This window comes from Aspergillus pseudotamarii (assembly GCF_009193445.1).
Source record: "Aspergillus pseudotamarii strain CBS 117625 unplaced genomic scaffold BDV38scaffold_23, whole genome shotgun sequence".
NCBI lineage: Eukaryota > Fungi > Ascomycota > Eurotiomycetes > Eurotiales > Aspergillaceae > Aspergillus > Aspergillus pseudotamarii.
In genome coordinates this window covers 97,096-120,634 of record NW_022475037.1, presented here as the reverse complement: position 1 = coordinate 120,634, position 23,539 = coordinate 97,096, and the positions used below count along the sequence as shown (strand labels likewise).

Below are 23,539 nucleotides of genomic sequence, written 5' to 3'. Positions count from 1 at the left end.
AATCACGCCGCCCACGCGATCCCGTGCCTGGAGAACGCACCAACGCTCACCGGCACTCCGAGTCTCCAGCTTTTTCAACCGAACCCCACATTTCTCCCGAGTCTCTCTCGGCCTGCCGCCTTATTACCCCCCGAAACATGTCTTTTTATAGCCGACGGCACCTTCGTCTCCTTTCTTAAAACAAGCTTTCCTCTTTGTTTTCTAGCACTCTAGTCTGTAGAGTGCTTTCTTTTTCGCTCCTTCCCAATTTTATCATTTTTTTCCAAACCAAACTGTCTGGATTCCCAGTTCAATGCTTCTGTTAGCTGTCGCCATGAGCCGGCTATACCGAGTCTAATGAAATTAACCGACGTTCCTTCGCGTCTACCCAAGTAAAAAAAGGCTGTTCAAAAGCACCGACACGGCGCACCACCCCACCACATCATACCTGCCCACCGTGTCTGTTTCCTAAGAACACACCTTCTAATACACTAGGTCTAGCCTATGTTCTAGTGTATCAAATCATCGTTTTTCTGAACAGAAAGTAACATAAGAAAGATTTCTACCCATCATTTGGTCAAAAGAGATACACCCTCCCTGAGTTGGCAAAATGCCAGACTTCCCAACTTGAACATGCTGAATTGCTCCGGGGCAGTATTTCAGCAACCATGAAGGAAAGGGAAAACAAAAATTAACACACAGCAGTAACCTCTATGGAAACAGACGGCTGAGTAGAGTGCAGTATATCTCATATTGTGAACGACGTGTAAATCCGTCTATTGAACAGAGCGATTGTAACCCCATTATCGCCTTAATTCAGCATGGTAATTCTTGCTTGGAGCCCCAGACTGTCATCCATCTTTCCGAGACATGCAAAAAGATTTAGATTTAGGTATCAGAAGGAAGAGAATTGAGACGTGTTAGGGGCATGGCATCGGGGATAGTCTATTACCTGTCAAGTAACTCCTGTAAGGCTCATCTAAAGGACCCTAATTGAGCATTCTAAATGACTTGGTGCAGAATAACATCTTCATCATAGAAGGTAGTGAGTACGAAACCTCGAAAGTGGCGGCATGTAACTGCAACATAGTACGGCACGGCCCCTTGCACCACGTTGCACAAAAACGCCCCTCCCGTCCCCAAGGAAAAAAGGTAAGGACAATTGAGAAGGGAGAAAAGGGAAGTAGGGGGGAAACAAATGGCTAAAGAGGATTATCACTTTGTACAGTTTGAGCTTTTGTATATTAATCGTAGTAGTACATAAAGTGCAATTTGGTCCAAGAATGAAATCCCGGTTGGTGATGCTTGCGAATGATTGCGGACAGTTTGCATTAAAAATTATAATACATTGTCTTTGATACTGAAGTTATACAACTCTGTCTGTTTAGGTGTACAACTAAAAGGTAAGGTGGCTAGTCTTGATGCAAATTTTACGTGTGTAAAATTATATAATAATAGCTACCCCTTCTTGGCAACTTATTCTAATAGGGATAACTGAAATTAGGGCCTAAAGAAAAGCAGAATTAAAAGGTATCCTCAAATAAAGCTTGAAAACGTTCCTACATACAGAGTAGACTAATGGTGGTAAGCATAGGCGGGAAACTTGTAGCACAGCTGTAGTCTGGTTTCAAATACATGCGGATAAGGCGTAGTTTCTGCAGATATATTAGATTTACTCCTTCTATTCCTCTCTCTCTCTCTCTTTTTTTTTTTTTTTTTTTTTTTTTTTTTTTTTTTTTTTTTTTTTTTTTTTTTTTTTTTTTTTTTCCCTCTTCCGCTTATTGCCTTTGTCAATTCTCACCAGGTTCAAAGAAGAAGTAATCAAAATGGGATGAATATATGAAACTGAGTCATCGTTCTTCAATGAGGGTTGTGGATATTGTTGTTATTGTTGTTGTTACCTCAGGGAATCTTTCGTCGGATGATTCATTCGACAAGTTGTTGCATGTGCATCTCCGGAATCGGCAAGGCTGTGAGTGGTAGGGAAATCAACGACTGCTCATGCAATACCTGCAATAGAATTATTTCTCGCCGGTTTCCCCCAAACATTGGTCAAGATCGCGATTGTAACTGTCGTCATTATGAAATAAATGGTTGACATTTCTTGCATATATGTTTTCCCTGTAGCTCTCTGAATTTCAGGTTTCAAAGGCGGTTGCTTTCCCCAGATCCAATGTACGGAGTTAGGGCCCTACTCCGTGGTTAGTGCCAATTCCACTGACCGAGGATCCTCTTTTTTTCCCTCTTGCCTGAGGCGCCACTCGCCAATCAGGTGACGGCAAGACCTGAAAATGGGCGCCGATGATCGGAGCTAACAGGCAGATTGAACCAATCAAGGGGGTGAGATTATTCGAGACTCCAGGACGCTAACCGGGAGCGGATTAGCCACACCAGTCTCTCAGTCTTGAGTCTTTCTTCCGCCCGGTCTTAAGGACCTCTTACTCACACCAGGTCCGTGGTCTCTTCCCCTTCCCATTTTTAAAACTCATTTCTTTTTTCTGTTTGGCCTGGCAGTCATCCGCCGCAAAGATGATGCCTTTAAGACCATCCAAAAGCGCCATGCGCGCTATGCACTACCAGAGGTATATGACCTCTGGAAGAAGGTGTTTCACCTCTTCCTCGGTGGCCGCAGCCGTTTCGCCCCACCGCTTTTCTGCTCAGAAACGATCCCAGAGCACTGCTACAGCTGCTACTACGTGAGTCTCTCGGTTTGCTTAGATATCTTGCGAACCAATTGGCCCTGTTAACCCTAGTGTGCACCGGTATAGAAAGTCTCGTCCCGCCCCAAGTCCCGCCTTCAACCTGGAACCTCAGCGCAGTGAAATATCGCAGTTGCAGAACCGAAATGTGCCTGAATTGGATGATTCGTACGTGGCTTTCGTGGAGTTCTTCACAGATTGAATGACAGATGGCCTAACATGCTCGGAAAACTACAGCTTCGTTGGACTCAGTGGTGGAGAAATTTTCCATGAGATGATGCTCCGTCTCGGCGTCAAACACGTCTGTGAGTCAGCTCAACATTTCTGGGTGATATGGACCGTAGAGCATAAAAAGACTGACCGATGTATAGTTGGCTACCCCGGTGGCGCCATTCTTCCCGTGTTCGATGCTATCTACAACTCCAAGCACTTCGACTTCGTTCTCCCTCGCCATGAACAGGGTGCTGGACACATGGCTGAAGGTTATGCCCGGGCTTCCGGAAAGCCTGGTGTTGTCCTGGTTACTTCTGGTCCCGGTGCTACTAATGTCATTACCCCCATGCAGGATGCCCTCTCGGACGGCACGCCGATGGTTGTTTTCTGCGGTCAGGTCCCGACCAGCGCGATCGGTACCGATTCTTTCCAGGAAGCCGACGTTATCGGTATCTCAAGAGCTTGCACGAAGTGGAACGTCATGGTGAAATCTGTCGCCGAGCTTCCTCGCCGGATCCAGGAGGCCTTCGAAATCGCCACCAGTGGTCGTCCTGGTCCCGTCCTGGTCGACCTTCCGAAAGATATCACCGCCGGTATTCTCCGCAAGCCTATCCCTATGAACAGCACCATTCCCTCTCTGCCGAGCGCGGCGAGCATTGCGGCCCGTGAGTTGAGCATGAAGCAGCTCGAAAGCACCATCAGCCGCGTTGCTCGTTTGGTCAATGTCGCCAAGAAGCCCGTTCTTTACGTCGGTCAGGGTCTTCTCGCTAACCCCGAAGGCCCAAAGCTCCTGAAGGAATTGGCCGACAAGGCCTGCATTCCGGTCACCACGACTTTGCAGGGTTTGGGTGGCTTTGACGAGCTGGACTCCAAGGCACTGCATATGCTGGGAATGCACGGATCGGCCTACGCCAACATGGCTATGCAGGAGGCTGATTTGATCATTGCTGTTGGCGCCCGTTTCGATGACCGTGTCACGGGTAACATCACAAAGTTCGCCCCTCAGGCTAAGCTTGCTGCGTCCGAGAACCGTGGTGGTATCGTACACTTTGAGATCATGCCTAAGAACATCAACAAGGTCGTCCAGGCCAACGAGGCCGTCGAGGGCGACTGTGCTGAGAACATTAGCCATCTTCTTCCCCATGTCAACAAGGTATCGGAGCGTCCCGAGTGGTTCGCCCAGATCAATGACTGGAAGGCTCGCTTCCCTTTCTCTCTGTACGAGAAGCAGGCCGCTGAAGGTCCCATCAAGCCCCAGACTTTGATTGAGAAGCTCAGCGACCTCACCGCCCACATGAAGGACCGTACCCTGATCGCCACTGGTGTCGGTCAACATCAGATGTGGGCTGCCCAGCACTTCCGTTGGCGCCATCCTCGTAGTATGATCACCTCTGGTGGTCTGGGTACTATGGGTTATGGTCTCCCCGCGGCTATTGGCGCCAAGGTTGCTTGCCCGGATGCCCTTGTCGTTGATATCGATGGAGATGCCTCCTTCAACATGACCCTCACCGAACTCTCTACTGCTGCTCAATTCAACATCGGCGTCAAGGTCCTCCTGCTGAACAACGAGGAACAAGGTATGGTGACTCAATGGCAGAACCTCTTCTACGAGGATCGTTATTCGCATACTCACCAGAAGAACCCCGACTTTGTTCCTCTGGCCCAGTCCATGGGTGTTGCTGCTGATAAGCTGGTCAACCCTGCTGAGATGGAGGAGAAGCTGAAGTGGCTGATTGAGAGCGACGGCCCCGCTCTGCTCGAAGTCATTACTGACCGTAAGGTGCCTGTGCTCCCCATGGTGCCCGCTGGCAGTGCCCTGCACGAGTTCCTTGTTTATGACGAAGGTATGTTTTCTTAAACCTCCCCCTTGGGACCCTTTTTTGAAGTAGTACTAACTCTGTGTTTTAGCCAAGGAGCAGGAGCGGAAGGCCCTGATGAGGAAGCGGAAGGTCATTGTCTAAGTTGACATGCATCATGCCACGACGTGACCAACCGATCCTGTAATTGCAAAATGCCCATTGACCTTTTCTTAATCTGTCGATATCCACGGCGTTTTCTGGCGGGTTCTAAAAACGCTAGCGGGTGCCTGTTGTCGCTCCCAATAGCATCAGATGACCGTAGTCACTGGGAGAAAAACTGCACGATAAAACCCGCACTCCCGAGGTCTTGCTGGAATTTCTTCCAGTGAGATAGGGGCCGGGCTTCTTCTACCCTGGAACTTGAGTCGCTTGATTTTTTTTTCTTTATTGGCATCTTGTTTGATCCTTTTATGATTCGCCAAAAAGTTTCTTCGGTTCCAGGCGGCTGTACATTGTATATAATCCTTATGTTTATCATGTTACCTATGTTGGAAACTCTAGGGAATAATAGGAAAGGATGTCATTTTGACCTGTGTCTTGTTCGTAGAAGTTCTAGGGAGAAGTAACGTTGTCTCTCTGGTAGAGATGCTAGGTATAACAGAATGAAAAAAGGGAGGGAATTGGACGAAAGGTTGGTATATGCTCTACGAAGCAGAGGAGGGAAAGTTGAAGACAGGCTATCAACTTCGGTATAGGGCATACCTGCTAGACTATACATTATGGGCCTAGCTTCGTGGGAAGGTCTCTTCTGAGGTAAAGGTCCTGTTGCTTAGACATTGCTGTATAGAATGACTAGAGCTCTTATCCTATGAGTTTTGAATACTTTGGCTTAAGTTCAGATAAGCAGTTTGAAATTTGCTGAATGATTCGGGACGCCTTGTTGGCAAAAGCTTTTCAAGTCACTCATGATCAGCGGTTCAGAGCATAAAGTCTTTTGCTGATAAAGGTTCATAGTCCAAAAGTATCGTAGCCATATATACAACTCAAAGGGAAATTAGTCTTCCTAGTTTAGGCACAGTACGTCTAGACGGACGCTCATTATAGTAAACAAGAAATGGATATATAAGATAGGGTATGTCTCAATAGAACCACGAATTCAAGGAGTAATCATGTCCCATGCAGCTACCAAAGAGAAACGGAAATGCGCACAAGAACAAAGAGCTGGTTGATTCAATCATTTCCTATTACACCTCAGCCAAAGAGACAATGCTCGTTAGCCTTATCAGGCCCGCCTCTATCCAACTCAATCGTCTCATCCTTCCAACCCCAGATATGCACCGTTGGAATACGAATCAATCCGCCACACTCCTCCGCAGCTTGATCTAGGCGTTATAGATGTAGTTAGTTTCGTTAACCTCGGAAACGGTACGCCCGATAAGGTTGCATTGGCGTGGATTAAGCTAGTGGGGCTGGAACTTTCTTTCTGGAGCTCGTTAGTGAGACGCTACTTCGTCTTCAAATTGGCTAGACTTGACGTATGATGTGTCGAGGAATGTACTATCAGTGTAATCATTGTCAAAGAGAGCCCCTGGTTGTTCCATGACAATCTTCTTTAGATTGAACCAACAAACTCGCAGGTCGTTACCAGCCTCACGATTTCGGAAGAGATGCTACCTCGTAATGTGAACCTCAATAGCTAGATCCTTAAGCTAGCCTTTACATATCTATAAGGTGGACTCTCTTATCACCGTAGAGATGCAAAATTAAGTCATGCAGACGTTCAGAGTTGATGTGGTAGTCTTGGAGATCTTGGGCGGTGCCACAGATGCAACACTGGGGCGAACGATCATGAGGTACTTATTAGATTGCTCACATCTGTGTGGTCAAGATCCACATGTATTCCTATGCTTGAGATATAAGCTCTATTGCCGACTGAGTGTATATATGAAACGCCTCTTGAAACTTTTCCCGCCGTAGTCTTCGTTCGGTTGACGCCTTGTCGGCACTTTATTGGGCGCCCAATATCAAAGGGACTCGTTGAATCATCGCTTTGTGTGTGGGGAACACTTAAAAAGTTTCCATGTGATCAATGAAGGAATTAGTCTTTTGATTTTCGAAACGATGGATTTAAATCGTTGTGTTTGATTGACTCGACTCAAGATCAGGTTGTTTCGAATGGAAACCATGAATGAGGAGAGGAAATGTCAGGTTTTAGTTCGCTTGGGGCCATTATATTAAGGGGGAAACAATGACTTGTGTATGCAATTTAGTTCTACTCACACTCTTTCCTAAACCCATTCAGTCGCAATCTCCTCGGTGTGTCGAATATTGTTCAACTTTGTCTCTTTTCAAGTCATGGCTATAGAGTCGTTTCCCACTCCATCTCTCGACAGGCCGTTTGGTGTGCATCTTTGGTCGCACTTCAGCAAAGCCTTCGAACTTGTCGCAGGTGACCCTGCCGAGGAATTCAAGTTTGTTGTGGGGACAACCCCTATGTCAACGCTAAAGGAGACCTCAGTTTTTGTGGCTGTTTATTATACAATTATCCTAGGGGGCCGTGAAGTGATGCGAAACCGAGCACCGTTCAGATTGAAGTCGCTGTTTCTGATTCACAACTTCTACCTCACAGCAATCAGTGCCATTCTGCTCGCGCTTTACATAGAGGAGCTCGCTCCCACTGTCTTCCGAGAAGGCATTTTCTATGCCTTATGTCATCGGGACGGTGGCTGGACGAACCGCTTAGTCGTTCTATACTACGTAGGTGAAACAAATCTATGCCAAATATTGCATAGTCCAGATGCTGAGACTTTTGTCAGTTGACATACTTGACTAAATATCTCGAGCTTCTTGATACCATATTCTTGTTTCTCAAGAAAAAGCCTCTGACATTCCTCCACTGCTACCACCATGGAGCGACTGCCGTTCTCTGCTACACACAGCTGATCGGTAACACAGCGGTTTCATGGGTCCCCATCACGCTAAACCTACTAGTTCATGTTGTTATGTACTGGTACTACTTCCAGAGTGCTCGGGGCATCCGTATTTGGTGGAAGGAGTGGGTGACCCGCCTGCAAATCATCCAGTTTGTCATCGATTTGGGCTTCGTCTATTTTGCCTCTTACACTTACTTTACCTCGACATATTTTCCCTGGATGCCGAACGCAGGCCACTGCGCTGGAGAGGAGTTTGCCGCGTTTGCCGGGATTATCGTCATCAGCTCCTACCTTGCTCTCTTTATCTTGTTCTACTGGGCCACATACAACAAGGATGGCAAACCTCCCAGTACCCGCAGAACCCTCCGACGCATGTCCCAGGCAGAGGTAGATCCCAAAGCTACGGGTATCAAGACCGGCAATGCCTCGGTTCGGGCTCGAAAAAAAATAGTGTGCAAGACGGTTTTTTGAAGATGGTAATGCCAGGCAATATGACATAGTCAAGGCGGCATTGATGATCTTAGAATTAGAGAATCAGAGGGACCGTGATGGAGCTTGGTATCAAGTCCAACAGAAGTTATGTATAATAGGGCACAGGATAGGGATGCTGTAGTAATATGTAGCATAATACAAGCATAGAAAGCATATTTTGGGTAGGAGAGATATGACACCCCTAATTCTCTTCATCTAATGGTGACAAGATGGAACCGTACCAGTCTATATCCAGAACTACCCGGTGTATCCTGGGGAGGATTGACCGAACGAATAATAAAGAATGAGGTTCGTGACAATACTATCTAAAATAAGTTCTTCACACCACGTAGCATAGGTTTAGTAAATGTCCCTATAATAAGAACTGTCCACCATATACCTCTCTCTCCTCATCGCCCTAAATTTCCCGGTAACCAGGCTACTCTTCATCTTTCGTTAAGCAATGCCATCTAACAGCGGAACTAAGAACAACTAATCCGTCTGCCTGGCCTCACTAGAACATATGTGACTCTCGTAGAGGCTTAAGGGCAGTATCCCTGATCGTTGTCGCAGCCAACAGGGCAGAAAGCCATGCCATGGTTCTTTTGGACATGGCAAGTCGCTCCATCACCACCACCCTCACCCACACACTAGAAGGGGGAAACTTCAAGTCAGCCTCGAGTCATACCTACAGGACTCACTTAAGAACGCCTAGTAGGGGAGGGAAAGAGGGAAGATACTCACAGATCCATTACCACACTCTGTGTTAATTAAATTGGCAAAGCATGAAGTACCATTGCACGACTGTTTTCCGGATTAACAAAAAGAAGATTCTCCTTGCCCACGCTTGCTGGTAGAGGGAGCCGCTGCTGCAAGGCCCAGGAGGGTAAAGATTGCAATAATTGAGATTTACATGTTAATGTGATTGCTTCTGTATTGGTGGATAAGAATCTTTTTGATTGATGATTGAGTACTAGATTGTAGTAAATGGATCACTGATGATGGGAAAGGACTCAAGGTCAGAATAGACAGACAAGGCTTTGTATATTTATATTTTTTTTATTTTTTGTTTCTATACATGTTCGACCCCATCAATGGCCCCCGGATAAGGTCCCTAGAAATAATGCCTTCCGGTTAAGGCCCCCAATAAGCCACCCCGAAGGAAGGAGCTAAGGACACTAAGATAGCGTCCAGAGGCATGGCCAAGCTGCCGGTTCTGTAGATCAGCTTGGCAGTTCCTTGGAATTTATGGCTGGTTATTCCGCATTTATCGGATACATTGCGACCTCAACTCTATTCCAACCACGAGAACAAATGAATAGAAAGACATAAACATCAAGGTAAGTACCGGAAGCTCGTACGCCGCATTACTAGTTTGTTGCTGGCGGAAATGGGAAAGAGCAGTCAGAAGACGGAAAGAGTTTACTTAAAGAGTCGTTTCATTGGATGAGCTCACCGTCCGTTAAGAGAGGTTGCATAGCCTAGCTGCACTTGGCCTTTTAGCAGTTGGTAGGGTACAAAGTAACAGCGCATTCCTTATACTATACTATACATCAACATTGCCACTACCGCAGCAGTTTTACTGTAGCAAGATGCTTCTATCAGTTTCTACTAGGTAATACGATGATGCGGTTATCATTGCCAATGAATACTATCCAGCATTCTGGGGCTCGGAGTTGATATCTAGGGCCGTGGAGGTAGATCGGATTTCAGATATGACTGTACGAGTGGTCCTCCCTGCGCTTCTCGCTATAGAAACAGGACGGCAGCACAGAAGCACCGAAGTAGCCTTTACTAGAATGTGAATCTCATGTTTTCGTAGGTGTCTGAGTCCTATAAAGTGGACAGATATGTAAACTTGGTTCCTCTGTATAAAACTAAGAGTGAGTTAACTCAACTATACCCTAACGATCAACCGACGGTTAACTGTTGGTTATTCTATCTCTACCTTAGTATCCAGTAACCTGATCATCAATTCTGATTATCTCCATTTGAGTCAGATACTTCTATTTGACATGCTGCTGCTTAAGCCAATAGTCTTCGATACTCCGGAGTCCGAGGAGACCGCAATGATAGTTGAGAGTGATGTGATAAGAGACTAGACCGAGAAAGGAAGAATATCCCCGGGATAACAATTATTCCGAGTCTCCAGCGCCCCGCAAGGCCCCACGTGACGAGGGAAAAGCCAGTTGAAATTCGTCAATGTTTTCGCCTCTCCAAAGCCGCGGTTGAGACCCGAAAGCACTAGCAGCTTTGCTTAGTGGCAGTTCCGATAACTAAGAGCAGCCTTGTGACTGAAACCTACCCCATCAGTCTCGCCGCAAACTCTTTCCCCTGTCTTACCTCCATGAATCGATGATACTTAGTCGGCACTCCCTCGCAGGATGTACAGTTGTGCTTTATTACCCCAGTAGTCCCGATCAACGTTTCTTGTCATTTGACTCATCTTACTGGGTACAGCCTTGCTTGAGCAAACGAAACTATGGAGTCAATCCCGGGTTACTCAGCCTCCGCCGGCAGACCGCGATCTTCCGATAACGCTTCCACCAGGAACGAAGCCGCATCGAGACCCGAAACATCTACCTCACCTACGACGGAATCAATGGAGGACAATGAGACTGTCTTTCTCAATAAGCCTTCGTCCAGTGAAGGCAACATCTCCGGTGCATCTCCGATTCAGAGTTCCAACCCCGTCAATACATCAAATGACGATGAGCCGCGGAAATGTTGGATTTGCTACACGGATGAAACCGAGGAATCCCCCCTTAATACAGAATGGCGCTCCCCTTGTCCATGCGCCTTGACGGCCCACGAAGCCTGCCTACTGGATTGGCTCGCCGACCTAGAAAACCCCCGATCCCGGAAACGAAATGGCCGCAACGCGAAGATGATGTGCCCCCAGTGTAAATCCGAGATTGTCGTCTCGCGCCCACGCAGCTATATTGTTGACACGGTCCGGATGTTGGAGCGGGTTGCTGGCCGGCTGGTTCTTCCCGGTATGGTGTTCACGCTCGCGGGCACGGTCTGGGCTGGATGCTGTGCGCACGGCGTGTATTCGATGTATTTTGTTTTCGGTCCGGAGGATGCCCGACAGCTCCTGGAAGAAAGCGCAGATGGATCATGGAACTCAGGTCTCAATCTTGGGCTCCCGCTCATCCCATTGGTGTTGATCTTCTCGCGAACTCGTTATGCGGAAGGCCTGCTCCCAGCTATCCCAGTTTTATTCTTCGCCACACATAATCCCGGTCATGATCCCGATTTCGATCTTTGGCCACCTAGCGCCGCGATGACGTTTGCGGCTCTTCCATATGTCAAAAGTTTCTACAGCACCATTTACGAAAGGCTATTCGGCAAGTTGGAAAGGAAGTGGATCGCGGAGGTGCAGCCCCGGCAATCAGATGTCAACGAGTTCGACGACAATGCGCCTCCCGAACACCCGGAGGCCGACCCGCCTAGGGACGATGGAAATGGCCATATCCTCATGGAAATTGATCTGGAACTACAAGTGGGAATGGGCGACAACAATGGGGCCGGTGGTCAAGGCCAAAACCAGGGCGCTGCTCAGAATGGCCAGATGGGACTGGGTCGACGAGACGACCTGATCCATGAAACAAGCAACCTTGCTGATATCATCCTCGGAGCTCTCGCATTTCCGGCCATCTCCGCTTCGATGGGCGGGCTACTCAAATATGTCCTACCGAAGGCATGGACCACGGCGCCGTCCGCGTTGGAGCGTAGTCGACCGGGACTTCTACAGACCCGATGGGGCCGAAGTGTGGTCGGCGGCTGTGCCTTCGTTCTCCTCAAAGATGTATTGGTTCTGTACTGCCGATGGAAACTGGCGCAAACTCACCGACGACGGAAGGTGCTGAACTACGATAAAGCTAAGAGGCAAGTGGTGGGTAAACGGTGAAGTTAGTGGTCCGGGTCCGTCTTTCGGTAGCAGTGCTACTTACTCTTTTTATGATACTCAATGTGACGATGCATGGCAAGGGCGTTTTGCATGGGATTTGGATGATACACTCTTTTATCTGCATATTGGCTTCGTCTTTTGCCTCCATTCTCATGATGTTCTATACAAAATGCCACATATATTCCAGCGGGGGTAATGACTCTTTTTTCTTCTTTCTTTTTTCTTTCGCCATAATCTTCCAGCCCGACCAATCCATGCCCGAGTCCACAATACATAGAAACAGCAACATCAACAATCAAAAACCAAACAGAAGTCACCCCTTAACAATGCCTACAACATCCCCCAAAGAATCCACCACATAATCCGGCTTCAACCCCTCACAAGCCCCTCTATCTCCATACCCATATCGACACCAACAAGACCGCCCCCCAATATTCCTCGCGAACTGAATATCCGCCACCGTATCCCCCACAACCAACACGCCCTCGCCAGCCTCTACCCTTATGCCAAACGTCCCCTCCAAGACCGGGACCAGCACATCCACAAAACTCGCGGGATCCGGCTTCCGCTGTGCCCCAGGCGTCTTATCCCCGATAATCAATTCCTCGGGCACATACCCGCCCAGCCCGTTCCGCTCCAGCGCCGTCTTCACCGCCGCCACGCCCTTATTACTGACGATAGCGATGGGCACATTATGGGCCTTGAGCTCTGTTAGGAGCTCCTGGGCACCGGGGAAGGCTTTGATGAGGAGTTGTCCATGGGTTGCGTAAAGGGCGCGGTATTTTTCGATCCATTGGGTTTCTTCTTGGAGGGTGAATGTGTCGGGGGTTGGGTGGAGGGCGCGGAAGGTGTCGGAGAGACCGGCGCCGCTGGCAATAAGACGGTGGATCTCAGGTTGCGGAGGGGCGTGGTTGGGGAGGAGGGCGTCGAAGGTGAGTTTGATAGTTTGAGAGATAGATTCGTGGGTGTCGAAGAGGGTGCCGTCGAAGTCGAAGATTGCGAGGGTTGTGGGAGGAGGCATTTTTGGAAAGATTTTCAGAATTGAATGGTATATATATAAATGTATATGTATATATTCAATGATGTGGAATATCGGTTGTTGTGTATGAACGAGAGTTGGGGGGGGGAGGATTAGTTTTGTTTCTTTATAGTCTTCATCTCGGGCTTAAATTGTTACTCTGGTCGATCTATTTCTAGGGTTCAGGTTTAAGCATGATTTACTGTAATAAATGGGTTCGGGTGGGGGGGAAACTTCGGGAGGGGCCGTGGAGATTTATTTGACACGGGGTTTGGGTTACGTGGCCGTTACCCATTCTTGCATATACTATTGACGTCGTATTGAGTTGACTAGTGCTTATTTGTCTCGTGTGATTCTTTCTTTTTTTTTTTCTTTTCTCTATATTTTCACTTACTTGCGTCTCCGGGAGGCTGTGTACACTGTACATAAACTGTACATATGGCTAGGTCTGAACTGGGAAATGGTAGGGCTGATCTATGATCGCTTTATCGAGACCTGCAAAGAAGCAAGGGCAGATTCCCCACTGGTATTTTTTATTATTTTTAATTTCTCAGGTGACTAGTAGTAATTCTCAGAAAGGGCCATACTGTATGCTCTTTTGTAGCGTTAGGAAATAATGTTTCACTCCAGCATTGGAAAATAGTACAGTACAGGTTGAGGTTACTTTAAGTAGCCCGAGTTGTAGACTCTTGTATCCCAAGGCAGTCTATTACCGATAACATCTACATGGGACTGTTGATCAATTTTTACAGGGGAGTAAATGTCTATATCTATGCTAGGGGGCTAGACTATTTATAAAATCGTGATATTCTCGACAATCTGAGGAATAAATTAATCATAAGCCCAAATTGAAAAGTCCTAATGTCAAGGTTTAGGGCTTGATGGGGGGGGGGGCCGTGGGACGAGCAATTTCCTCCATTCTACGTATCGCTGCGCTAGGAAGAGTGGCCTAAGGCTATTTTCCTAATGACACACCCATTAATCTAAGAAAATCCTTGTAATTGTATTGGTTCACATTGACCTGTAAGATACATACAACGTCCATGTGATAAATACACGATGCAGTAAACAACGAAGTATAAATATTCTAACTTCATCATCATCATCACCAACTACACTCTACAGAACATTGAACTCTTAAATTAAATCCCCCCTCTACAAAGCAACCCCAATCCTCACAATCCCAAGAAAAGACAAAAAGAACAAAAAAAACAACAAGAAAATGCACCTACCCAAAGCCCCCATTCTCACCCTCCCCCCAACCCACCCAACCCTCCAAACCCTCATGCAAACCTTCCTCTCCCCAACTGCAACCCCCCAAACAATGCAAACCACCATCCACGCCCTAACCACCGAACTCATCACCACTGCCAAATCCCACGACCCAAATCTCGCCCACAACCCAACCATGATCCCTATTCTCCGCGGCGCACTCCCCATGTTTGTTGCCGCGGCGCCGCTCTTCCCGGCTACTACCTGCGTCCTGGCCCGCTGCAGTAAGAAAAAGGGTACCCAGGAAGTTGTGGTCGAGTGGCCGGGTCGGAGGCCGTTTCCGCCGGCGGCGGATGAGGGGAAGATCGTGGTGCTGGATACGTTGGTTGCGACGGGGGATACGGTGGTTAAGCTTTGTGAGGAGCTTTGGGAGATGAGTGGGGGGAGGGAGAGGTCGGTGGCAGTGTTGTGTTGTTATGCGGCGCCGGAGGCATTGGAGAGGGTTGCGGCTTGTCCGGTGGTGGAGTATGTGGTTGTTGCGGCGAGGGCGGAGAGGTGTGATGAGGCTGGGTATTTGGTGCCGTATACGCATGGAGATATTGGGGATAAGATTTATGGGGCTGCGTGGAAGGAGAAGGAGAAGGTGGTGAGGCCGGTGGTGGCGGAGGGGGAGGAGGATGTGGATGGTGTTGTTTCGGGGGTGGAGGGTTTGCTGGTGCGGAATGGGGGACGGTGGGAGTTGACGGACGATGGGTTGGGGATTGAGCGCGAGATTCAGTTTCCTTCGTTTAAGAAGGCTTGGGTGAGTTTTTGCGTGGAATCATGGCTGATTATGGCTCCTGGGTTGTACTTTGCTAATTGGGTTTGAAGGCTTTTATGCAGCTGGTTGCTGATGCGGCGGCGAAGTATCGCCATCATCCGGAGTGGACGAATGTATGTTGTCTTGAGTTACTTTTCCAGGGGCTTGTGTCGTTCTGACATTTACATGCAGGTTTATAATAAGGTCTCTATACGATGGACCACGCACCAACCGAGAGGGTTGACCGAGTTGGATGTGAAGCTGGCGCAGCTCTGTGATAGTTACTGTGAAACGTAAAGTTTGTACATGTTGATATATCTCAATCAAGTCTATTACTATGTTGCCATCTATACCTTTTTTTCAACGGAAACCCCTGCAAGGACTACTCTCGCCGCTACAAAGAAGAATACACTCCCCACCATCATGGCTCCCGCAAACACCTGTAGGCCCCAGTAGGTCCCGTTCTGTCGACTCAGGATCGCCCCAGCAATAGGACTCCCCGTAAGTGAAGCGATACTGATACAAGTGAACAGAACGCCCTGACGAACCCCAGTCTTGGTCACGTCGGGAGAGATCTGGCTCAGAAGGGCAGGAACCATGCCGACGAATGCACCCGAAGCAAATCCATACAGCAAGCTGAAGACGATATAGATGGCCGCACTTCCAGGGGAGAGAAGGGTACCGGGAAGCCACAAGACCAGCAACACGACGGCGGACAATGCACACATGGCAATCATGACATTGAATCGGCCCAGTTTGTCACCCAGGTAGCCGGGCAGGATACGACCAGGAAGACTATGCAAGTTAATCAAGCTACCTCGTAAAGGAATCCAAATATGAAACGTACCTTGCAGCATTGAGTATAGTCAACAGGTACCCAGCCAAGTCACGGTCGACCCCATCCTCTTGCGCCTCCACAATAACGTAGTTGATCGGGACAAACATGGCAAAAAACCCACAACAGGCAGCTAGCATGAGTAAAATAAAGGGCACCTCCGAAAAGGGACCGATATAATCCATAAGCTTGACAGGTCGCGGAACGGGCGCTATTCTCGACCGGACGGTCAGGTTGGCAATGATCAGCATGGCAAGGACCATGAACCCCGAGATGCGCAGGGACCAACCAAATCCGATTCGCGGCAAGAGTCGAGACAGCATGGTTGGAAACACAACCCCACCGAGTGAGGAGCCGCTAGAAACAATTCCAAAGGCCAGGGCCCGTCGCTTATCGAACCAGGTCGCTGTACAGGAGAGCGCGGGGTAGAAGACAAAACTTGCGCCAAGCGGGCTGCAGATGCCTTGGGCTAGAATGAACTGATAATACTCCTTCGAGATGGAGGTCATCATGAGACCGAAGACGTGCAGAAACGTCCCAATGATAAGGAGCCATTTGGGGCCATAATTGTCGAAAACCTGAAGAATTGATTAATCTGACCACCCGAGTGCAATTTAGGGCTTATGGAGGGTCATACCCTTCCAATGACAAGTCCCGCGGCAAAGAGAACAAACGGTTCCAGAGACAAGATCCACGAGATGCTAGACGCCGAGTACGTCCGCAATTGATGGGCTTGATAATAATCTTGGAAGATACCAATGGCTAGCATCCGTCAGAGTGAAGCCGCCACCGGAGAGAAAATCAGGATAGGACCATTCGTACCGTTCACCCAGCCAAAACCACAAAACAGACAACACCATGCCCCGGCCACGACTGTCCAGGCGCGGAAGCCGTGATCCACATGCCTCGTTGCATCCTCCGGAGTTTCAGTGCCAGTGGCAGCCACCGTGCCTTTCAGCTCCGCAGTAGGATTGGCCGCCATGGGTTGACACTTGATTGGTCTTCTTCGGACAGTTGTACTGCGATTTGAAAGACACGCAGACAGAAAAAAAAAAGACTGATTTCGAACTTAAAGATTCCGTATTTAGTCATGGGTTTTCACCACGGCGGCTGAAAGGTATGTGAACCTCGTGTGCGGAAGCAAGGGCGTAAAATTTTTCTTCCTTGATTCGTTTCCTTCATGACTTTCCCCCTACTGCATGTGTGAGCCAGTCGGAGTTAAGGTTAATTGTTAGCCCCCATGAACTAAGCCCTTAATACAAAGGGCTATAGGGGGATCATTGATTATCCCCGACCAGAGTTACATCGCGTGGGTCCAGGCTTTGCTTGTTGGATCGTTCAGAGATAAGGGAGCACAGCAGATACGAGGCCATGCTTTAGCTTAACTGCACGTTGAATATTTACCCCCGAGGTGGATTGGAAACTAATAAGATGCACACTACTGCTTACCCTAATTAGATATTGCTCTCTCCTTCCTGATCCTGCCTCAAATATTACCTAATGATGTGGAGGAGGCTCGATTTCCGTGAATTCCAATGTAAGGGTCCTGCTCCTCGGATTACGCCGAGAAGGCCCCACAGCCAATCGGGTGGAGTTGTGGATTTAATCTTTAAAGATTAACCCTAGATTTAATACATCGTCCTATCGACCGTATGACCCTAGAGAGAGAAAGAGAAAAGAAGATCCAGAGCCAGAGTCAGAGTGAGAGTGAGACACGCGTTATTGGAATGGCATAAGCAGAAAGTACCATAACTAGTTAGCGAAGTTGCAACATAAATATGGTCCATCTAAACGGTAAACGATCTGCATAGCGAAAAGTGGCCCAACCTAACAAAGCACTGTGTCTGTACAATAAGGATTTATGAGACTAACAATAACGGTTTGTAATCGCCGTGTCTCTCTGCAAGGAGGCTGGCACAAAGGTAATATAACACTAAAAATATCTCATACATCACCGTAAGGTCTGGGGAAGACCGGGGCACACTTTGATTGGAACGAAGGCCCGGAACAGTATAGTCCATATATTTCCGTATCTCTCGGCGCAGCGGAATTCAGTAGCATATTCTCACTAGGACTAGAATCTGACCTGCAGCTTATGGTGTCTCACCGGCGAGTATCATGAGATCCTATCAATCCAACATGTTTTCTCGGACATGCAAGAGATCCAGGCGTGCCACGCTACTGCAAGGTCGGCAAGAGCATGCGTTTGAGTTGCGGAGCTGACGAAACCCTGAAATTCCCTAGGCCCCATCCGAAACTGTGGCGCATATCGAGGATTAAGAACGCACTATAACCAGTAATAAACAGAGGGCGTTGCACGGGCTTTCTTATAAAAGGCAGCCGTTAGAGGCGTCGACCATGGCAGGGATGTGAAACTGGTCACTGTGAACGTCGACATAATGGAATCACTTTTTACTGCCGTCCAAACTCTTCTTCGTGAAACACTCAAGGCCCCGAGTCTTAAACCAACTCACTCCAATGACAAGCAACCCCCGAACAAACCACTGCACCCAACCTCCATTTCCTCCGAGATACACCTAAGCCCCTTCGAAGAGCTTCCTCCTGCCTATGAGCCTTCAACATGGTGGTTAGACGGCCACTGTCCTGCACATCCCCACTTCAACAACGCTGACAGAATCCGACTCCGGACGAAGGAAGTCAAGCGTCCCCTATTCCAATACATCTTAGAAGGATGTCGAATTCTTCTGGGACGAGTGGACAATATGTCACTTCTGCTTTCATTCGATCAACACGAGACGCTTTGGAGCGCAGCCATCTCCGTTCAAAAGTTTGGCGTCGTATATCTCGCCACTCGCTCAGAATGTCGTGACGAGTTCCTTCCAGCCGTGGAATCCAACTTAGACCTCTTCAATGAGATCGTCACCTTCCTCTCTCACGATAACAATGCCATCCGAGCCATCAACTACGGTGTCCACCGCCTTGTCAACAGCAACACTTTCACAGTTGATTACCAAACCAAACTCGTTCCCCCAACCGCCATCTCATCAATTGGCCCAAACCACATTGCAGTTCGGGAAAAAGATTTCGAGGCAGATAGTACTGACATGCTGGATAAATCGTCCGCAATCTGGGACCTCCATGACTTCGCCCACCTTACTGCTGCTTCCGTATGCTCCGAGCTATACGGCTCGAAGTACTTTACGCACCTGATCAAACTCCCGTCTAAGTTGACGGCCCTGATACGTAGCCCTAAAATGAAGACGGCGGATCCTACGCCTCGTTGTTCGGATGGGGTTGTCTTCAGCGAGCTTCTCACGGTTCTGTTCACGTCTGAGATCGAGGCGGTACAAAGAGCAGAGAAAACACATACCTATGCCTCTCTCGTTGAGACCTTGGCTGAGGGCGTGGCAGATTACCTTATGGGTAAACGTGAGCTCCAACATCTGACAACGGGTGTTATGTTAAAGGCGAAGAAGCCCATCAGCGCGGTTCAACTGGCAATCTTGGTCCAGAACAAAGCGTATGAACTGACCGCCAGCGAGATAGAACAGCGGGTGATGACGAGGGGTGGCCCCGCCGCAGACTCCAGAGACGAACTTGACGGCCGCAGCTCGCTCGAGAGAATCGGATTCCTTGCTCACTGTCGGCGGTGGCTCTACTTCGAAATGAGGAATACAATCAAGCACCGAGCTCACAAACTGGCGTACAAGAAGGTAGCCGAGCGTATGCTTGCACAAGGTGATGACGGCTCTATTACCAGCGATGATCGTGTTCTGTTAGAACAGATACTAGACCATATTCGCTATGAGGGCTGGGAAAGCAAAGGCGTTGTGAACCTTTGGCAGACAGTCATTGATATGAATACGGAGTCTCAAGCTGCTACCCTGTAAATCAGATCGAATTATGATTACTTCCTGGAATACAAATTAGCCATACCATCTCCTCCTAATACCTGTTTGATATTTAGAGGAGTGGAACTTCTAAGAAACCCAGTCGACCACGAAAGAAAACGGAAAGAGAAGGGTAAGAAAAGAAGTTCGACCTCACCTGTGGTCTGAGCAACCAAGAGTCCTATAATCAACGTATAGTCGCGAGTAAAGAAGGGAGTAGGGGTATAATGGCATCAGAATTCGTGATGAACTGAGCTTTTGGATGAGAGCTGGGGTCAAAAGCTCCACACGCAAAGTAGGAATTTTTTCATCAACATACACATTCTACAGCCGTTATTGGAATAGACGTAGTCTGTGAGCTGACGCCGAAAAAAGAAAAAGATAAAAAAAAGTATATCGACAACTGTAAAATTCATTCACGTGGGCGAACCCACTTTCTTAGCAGGCAGGCCTATATATGAAGATGCATAGTTGTGTTTAACTACCAGCAGTATGATCGCAAGGTATATTGGAACAGTAATAAGCTGGTCTTTTGTCAATAATCCCTGATATGGATGCTTGCATAGTTACCAATATCTGGCCTAATAGACTATAATGCGAACCGCACCCGTTCGTTCCACCACAGCGAGAAGCCTGTTGCAATTCCCGCAATAATGTTCGTAGTCTTTGCAACTTGGCAAGATGCAGGGTAAAATAGCAGCACACGGGCCCAGGAAAAGACAGCATATGCACGACCAACAACTGCCAACTGATGTTATTTTCACTATCAAATCAACAAGCGTAGGGGGCGATTTACGTAGCTCGTGGTCCAAGAGTCAAATTCACTTGAGTCATTGTCCGTGCACGGCAATTTGGGCAATCGATTAACGCAGGGTAAGTTGATAGGGCAATCAAAGGTATCACTTGCGGATACCCTCCTGGTGCAGGGGTTTGAGAATGGACGCATGCTGGTGATGAGGCCGACTGAATCGGAGGTGGTGCATCTGGTGACGTTGGGGTCGGTTTTTCTGTCATACTAATATATCGTGAGGTTGTAAGCAGGTTGAGTCTACTAAGCATCGTACATAGGAAATCGGTATTATTCAAAAGTTTTCTTTCATCAGCGCCTACTTAATATCCCCATTACTGGCCCGGTCAGCAGGAGCTGCTCCAGTCTGTCTGTCTCTGTCTCTATCGGCCTCCAGTGTTGATGATTTTTCCGCCATTGAGAATAAGCTATACGTCGGTTGTCTTTTGTTTGAAGAGAGAGAATGGGGAAAGTAATTGTTTGGCGTTCTTCTTCCACGGAGTAGTGCAGCGAAGTTAATAAGCTTGATACCTATATTGAAGTTAAAAGATTTTGCAAAAGGTACATATCTCTCTATATATCCTCTTGCGTCTCCTCCGTTCTTCACGGTCTTGTCCACTAGAAAGTCAAGGCATACCAGGAACCTTGGTTCTGCTGGTTCTGGATACGTCGATTATGTCCTAGGATCAATTGATAGCGTAATCTAGCCGCATATAATATCGTCGTGACGCAAGCATACTTTGGGATTCCGTATCCGAGACCTGAGTGGTGTGACTTCGTCTTAAGGTGGCCTCGCCTAGACCCAGCCATGGCTATAGGCTCTACACTATACCTATACCCTCAAGCGCCTCCACGAAACCATCCCCAAATGGGGCCAAACCAACTTTTATAGCTAGACTTTCGTTCTCACTGCGGATCATTCCGGCTTGTCATCCAAGCTTCTACTGTAGTTCGAGACTATCGTATCTTTCATACTGGTACATCATCATAGAAGGTCTGGTATTATTATTACTTGGTAAGTTCAAAACGGGTAATTTACCGCACCAGTCAGATGAAGTTTTGTGTAATCATCGATTAGGGTTTGAAAGAGTCTCTGTGTTTCTTTTAACATGGAAGGCAGTAAGAAAAGTACAACAGACTGCACTACAATATTTGCTATCTCTAGTGACTGTATTGTAATTAGCCATCCATCCAAGGGGTAGTTCATGCATAATCTGGCATCACAAGATATTAAATATATGCATGTCCTAGTATAAGCTTAGTAGACAATACCTCAGCCGATCCAGCGAGGTCTCCATTAGCACCCCATTAAGAAAACGAGATGTCGAATCATGGACCGAGTATAATGTGTTGTCTAGTACCACAAGGGCAATGAGAATGATATCCTACACTGCCACCAGCCAGATTGCTTTTATTTCTGTCATGACCCACCGGCCGTAGCCCTAACACCCGATAGGAAAAGACGACTCTCAAAATCTCTCGGACAAGGTATTTGATCGAGCATCAAGTAATTCTAGCTTATCTCAATGATTCAGAAACCCACCCTCTGCCAAACAAGCAGGATAAATAAATGAGCAGTGGCAGGTCAGGTGATGTGGGGTCAAGATCGTCCCCCGCATCTTATCTTTCTTTATCTGCCACCGGCGCAGGGATGATAAAAGCCGGAATGCCTGAATAGGCAGGTTGGATGAGCACTATATCGAATATCGAATTATGGTGGAGGGGTATCGAGAACAATCATCGTTGTATTTATTTAAGTAACCTGTGTACGCATGGCATATCTGATGGCTTCCAATTGTCTTATTGTAGCCCTTGGCTCTGAACATATATATATATACCTCTCCCTCATCAGTACAAGGCTCTTCTTGCTGCCAATCTGAATTTAACCGTTGACAATGCTCAACTCGAGTCTCCCTGTACAGTGGCCGGGGTGGTCTACATGTTTCTACTTCAGTTTCATTTCCAGCTGCTTATTCTTTCTAGCAACACGGCAGAAAAATATTAAATCAATGGGTCGTGTCGCAAGTGATGACCTAGATGCGGGCGAGCCACACTGCTATCCACCAGTTGAGCCTCTTCCAGATTTCGATTGGAAGACGAAAGAGCCGGTTAAGATTCGGCCATTCAAGCCGAAATACCATCTTACTATGAGTATGTAATATGCACATACTGAACAATTAAGGCTAACCTATCCCCAACCCAGGCATCCAGGAAGGGACAGTCAGCGAGCTTATCGAGATAGACAAGAACTATCTCGATCGTATAAACCTACGCAAGAGAATCATGACAGAGCATCCTGAGACAGTACTGGCCGCGGAGGGTTGTGTCAAGCCAGCAGTCGACGAATTTTACACCTGGCTGGTGGGAACATATCTCCCAACACGATACCCTCGTATGTTTCAGTTGCGGTCATCCGTAGGGGAGAAGCCAAATTTCTTGCACAGCCTGGTCACAGACGAGACATTTCCTTTATCCCCTGAAGAGAACCCCTTGGATACCTTGCGGGTCATGGGCGGCCTAATTGAGGATGACCTTCTTTTTCTAGTGCCATCCAATGATGGAGATGGCTTTACCCTCAGAGGTTTTGTGACATGCTTCCCCAATGGCTTCAACACTTCGAAGAAGTTGGGCCTTAAACTCCGGGATATCCATAAGCCTGTTCCACAGTACAAAGAAAAACTGGAGAAGAGCATGGATCGCTTTTTTTTAAAGCTTGGAGTAGGCAGGTTTATCAAACGCGCCAATGTGAGTTGACCTGTCTCTATACTTTGTTGCTTGACTTTGGAAAGTTGGTAGGCCTGATCGCTCTCTAGTGGACCATCACGACTACGGACCAACTGTTCACGGCGTCTGGAAACCATCTTTATGAGGGTGAAGAGATTCCTCAGGAAGAGGTTAATATAAATACTGTAAGCTTTTTTTCTTTCTTTCTTTCTTTCTTTCTTTCTTTCTTTCTTTCTTTTTTTTTTTTTTTTTTTTTTTTTTTTTTTTTTTTTTTTTTTTTTTTTTTTTTTTTTTTTTTTTTTTTTT

The 23,539-nt window shown here is 47.6% G+C and overlaps 9 protein-coding genes across 9 annotated transcripts; 6 read left to right on the top strand and 3 right to left on the bottom strand.

Moving 5' to 3' along the window:
* Positions 1-2,063: 2,063 nt before the first annotated feature.
* BDV38DRAFT_77405 (acetolactate synthase catalytic subunit) lies at positions 2,064-4,932 on the top strand. Its single transcript, XM_032063907.1, has 5 exons — positions 2,064-2,675; positions 2,748-2,846; positions 2,916-2,983; positions 3,050-4,735; positions 4,800-4,932. Exons 1-5 carry the CDS (start codon positions 2,509-2,511, stop codon positions 4,850-4,852), a joined length of 2,073 nt encoding a protein of 690 aa, XP_031914112.1. The 5' UTR covers positions 2,064-2,508; the 3' UTR covers positions 4,853-4,932.
* A 2,113-nt stretch (positions 4,933-7,045) lies between these two features.
* On the top strand, positions 7,046-8,094 carry BDV38DRAFT_282356 (elongation of very long chain fatty acids protein; the record flags this gene model as incomplete). The annotated part of the gene is made up of 2 exons (XM_032059771.1): positions 7,046-7,447; positions 7,507-8,094. 2 exons carry the CDS (start codon positions 7,046-7,048, stop codon positions 8,092-8,094), a joined length of 990 nt encoding a protein of 329 aa, XP_031914111.1.
* A 2,237-nt stretch (positions 8,095-10,331) lies between these two features.
* On the top strand, positions 10,332-12,164 carry BDV38DRAFT_77391 (RING finger domain protein). Its single transcript, XM_032063905.1, has one exon. The coding sequence runs from the start codon at positions 10,577-10,579 to the stop codon at positions 12,005-12,007; it is 1,431 nt and encodes a 476-aa protein (XP_031914110.1). The 5' UTR covers positions 10,332-10,576; the 3' UTR covers positions 12,008-12,164.
* BDV38DRAFT_77392 (HAD family hydrolase) lies at positions 12,165-13,229 on the bottom strand. The gene has a single exon (XM_032063906.1). The coding sequence runs from the start codon at positions 13,026-13,028 to the stop codon at positions 12,321-12,323; it is 708 nt and encodes a 235-aa protein (XP_031914109.1). The 5' UTR covers positions 13,029-13,229; the 3' UTR covers positions 12,165-12,320.
* A 1,018-nt stretch (positions 13,230-14,247) lies between these two features.
* On the top strand, positions 14,248-15,333 carry BDV38DRAFT_282353 (uncharacterized protein; the record flags this gene model as incomplete). Its single annotated transcript, XM_032059770.1, has 3 exons — positions 14,248-15,039; positions 15,108-15,170; positions 15,229-15,333. The coding sequence occupies 3 exons, from the start codon at positions 14,248-14,250 to the stop codon at positions 15,331-15,333; spliced, it is 960 nt and encodes a 319-aa protein (XP_031914108.1).
* Positions 15,334-15,383: 50 nt separating this feature from the next.
* On the bottom strand, positions 15,384-17,072 carry BDV38DRAFT_292449 (putative MFS monocarboxylate transporter (Mct); the record flags this gene model as incomplete). The annotated part of the gene is made up of 4 exons (XM_032062011.1): positions 16,694-17,072; positions 16,509-16,633; positions 15,884-16,449; positions 15,384-15,831 (listed from the first exon to the last, which is right to left on the bottom strand). Exons 1-4 carry the CDS (start codon positions 16,851-16,853, stop codon positions 15,384-15,386), a joined length of 1,299 nt encoding a protein of 432 aa, XP_031914107.1. The 5' UTR covers positions 16,854-17,072.
* Positions 17,073-18,017: 945 nt separating this feature from the next.
* Positions 18,018-19,722, top strand: BDV38DRAFT_292447 (uncharacterized protein; the record flags this gene model as incomplete). The annotated part of the gene is made up of 1 exon (XM_032062010.1): positions 18,018-19,722. The coding sequence occupies exon 1, from the start codon at positions 18,271-18,273 to the stop codon at positions 19,720-19,722; it is 1,452 nt and encodes a 483-aa protein (XP_031914106.1). The 5' UTR covers positions 18,018-18,270.
* A 609-nt stretch (positions 19,723-20,331) lies between these two features.
* BDV38DRAFT_77371 (uncharacterized protein) lies at positions 20,332-20,770 on the bottom strand. Its single transcript, XM_032063904.1, has one exon. It carries the CDS (start codon positions 20,734-20,736, stop codon positions 20,515-20,517), a length of 222 nt encoding a protein of 73 aa, XP_031914105.1. The 5' UTR covers positions 20,737-20,770; the 3' UTR covers positions 20,332-20,514.
* Positions 20,771-22,518: 1,748 nt separating this feature from the next.
* Positions 22,519-23,263, top strand: BDV38DRAFT_282350 (heme-dependent oxidative N-demethylase family protein; the record flags this gene model as incomplete). The annotated part of the gene is made up of 2 exons (XM_032059769.1): positions 22,519-22,660; positions 22,713-23,263. The coding sequence occupies 2 exons, from the start codon at positions 22,519-22,521 to the stop codon at positions 23,261-23,263; spliced, it is 693 nt and encodes a 230-aa protein (XP_031914104.1).
* Between the last annotated feature and the right edge of the window lie 276 nt (positions 23,264-23,539).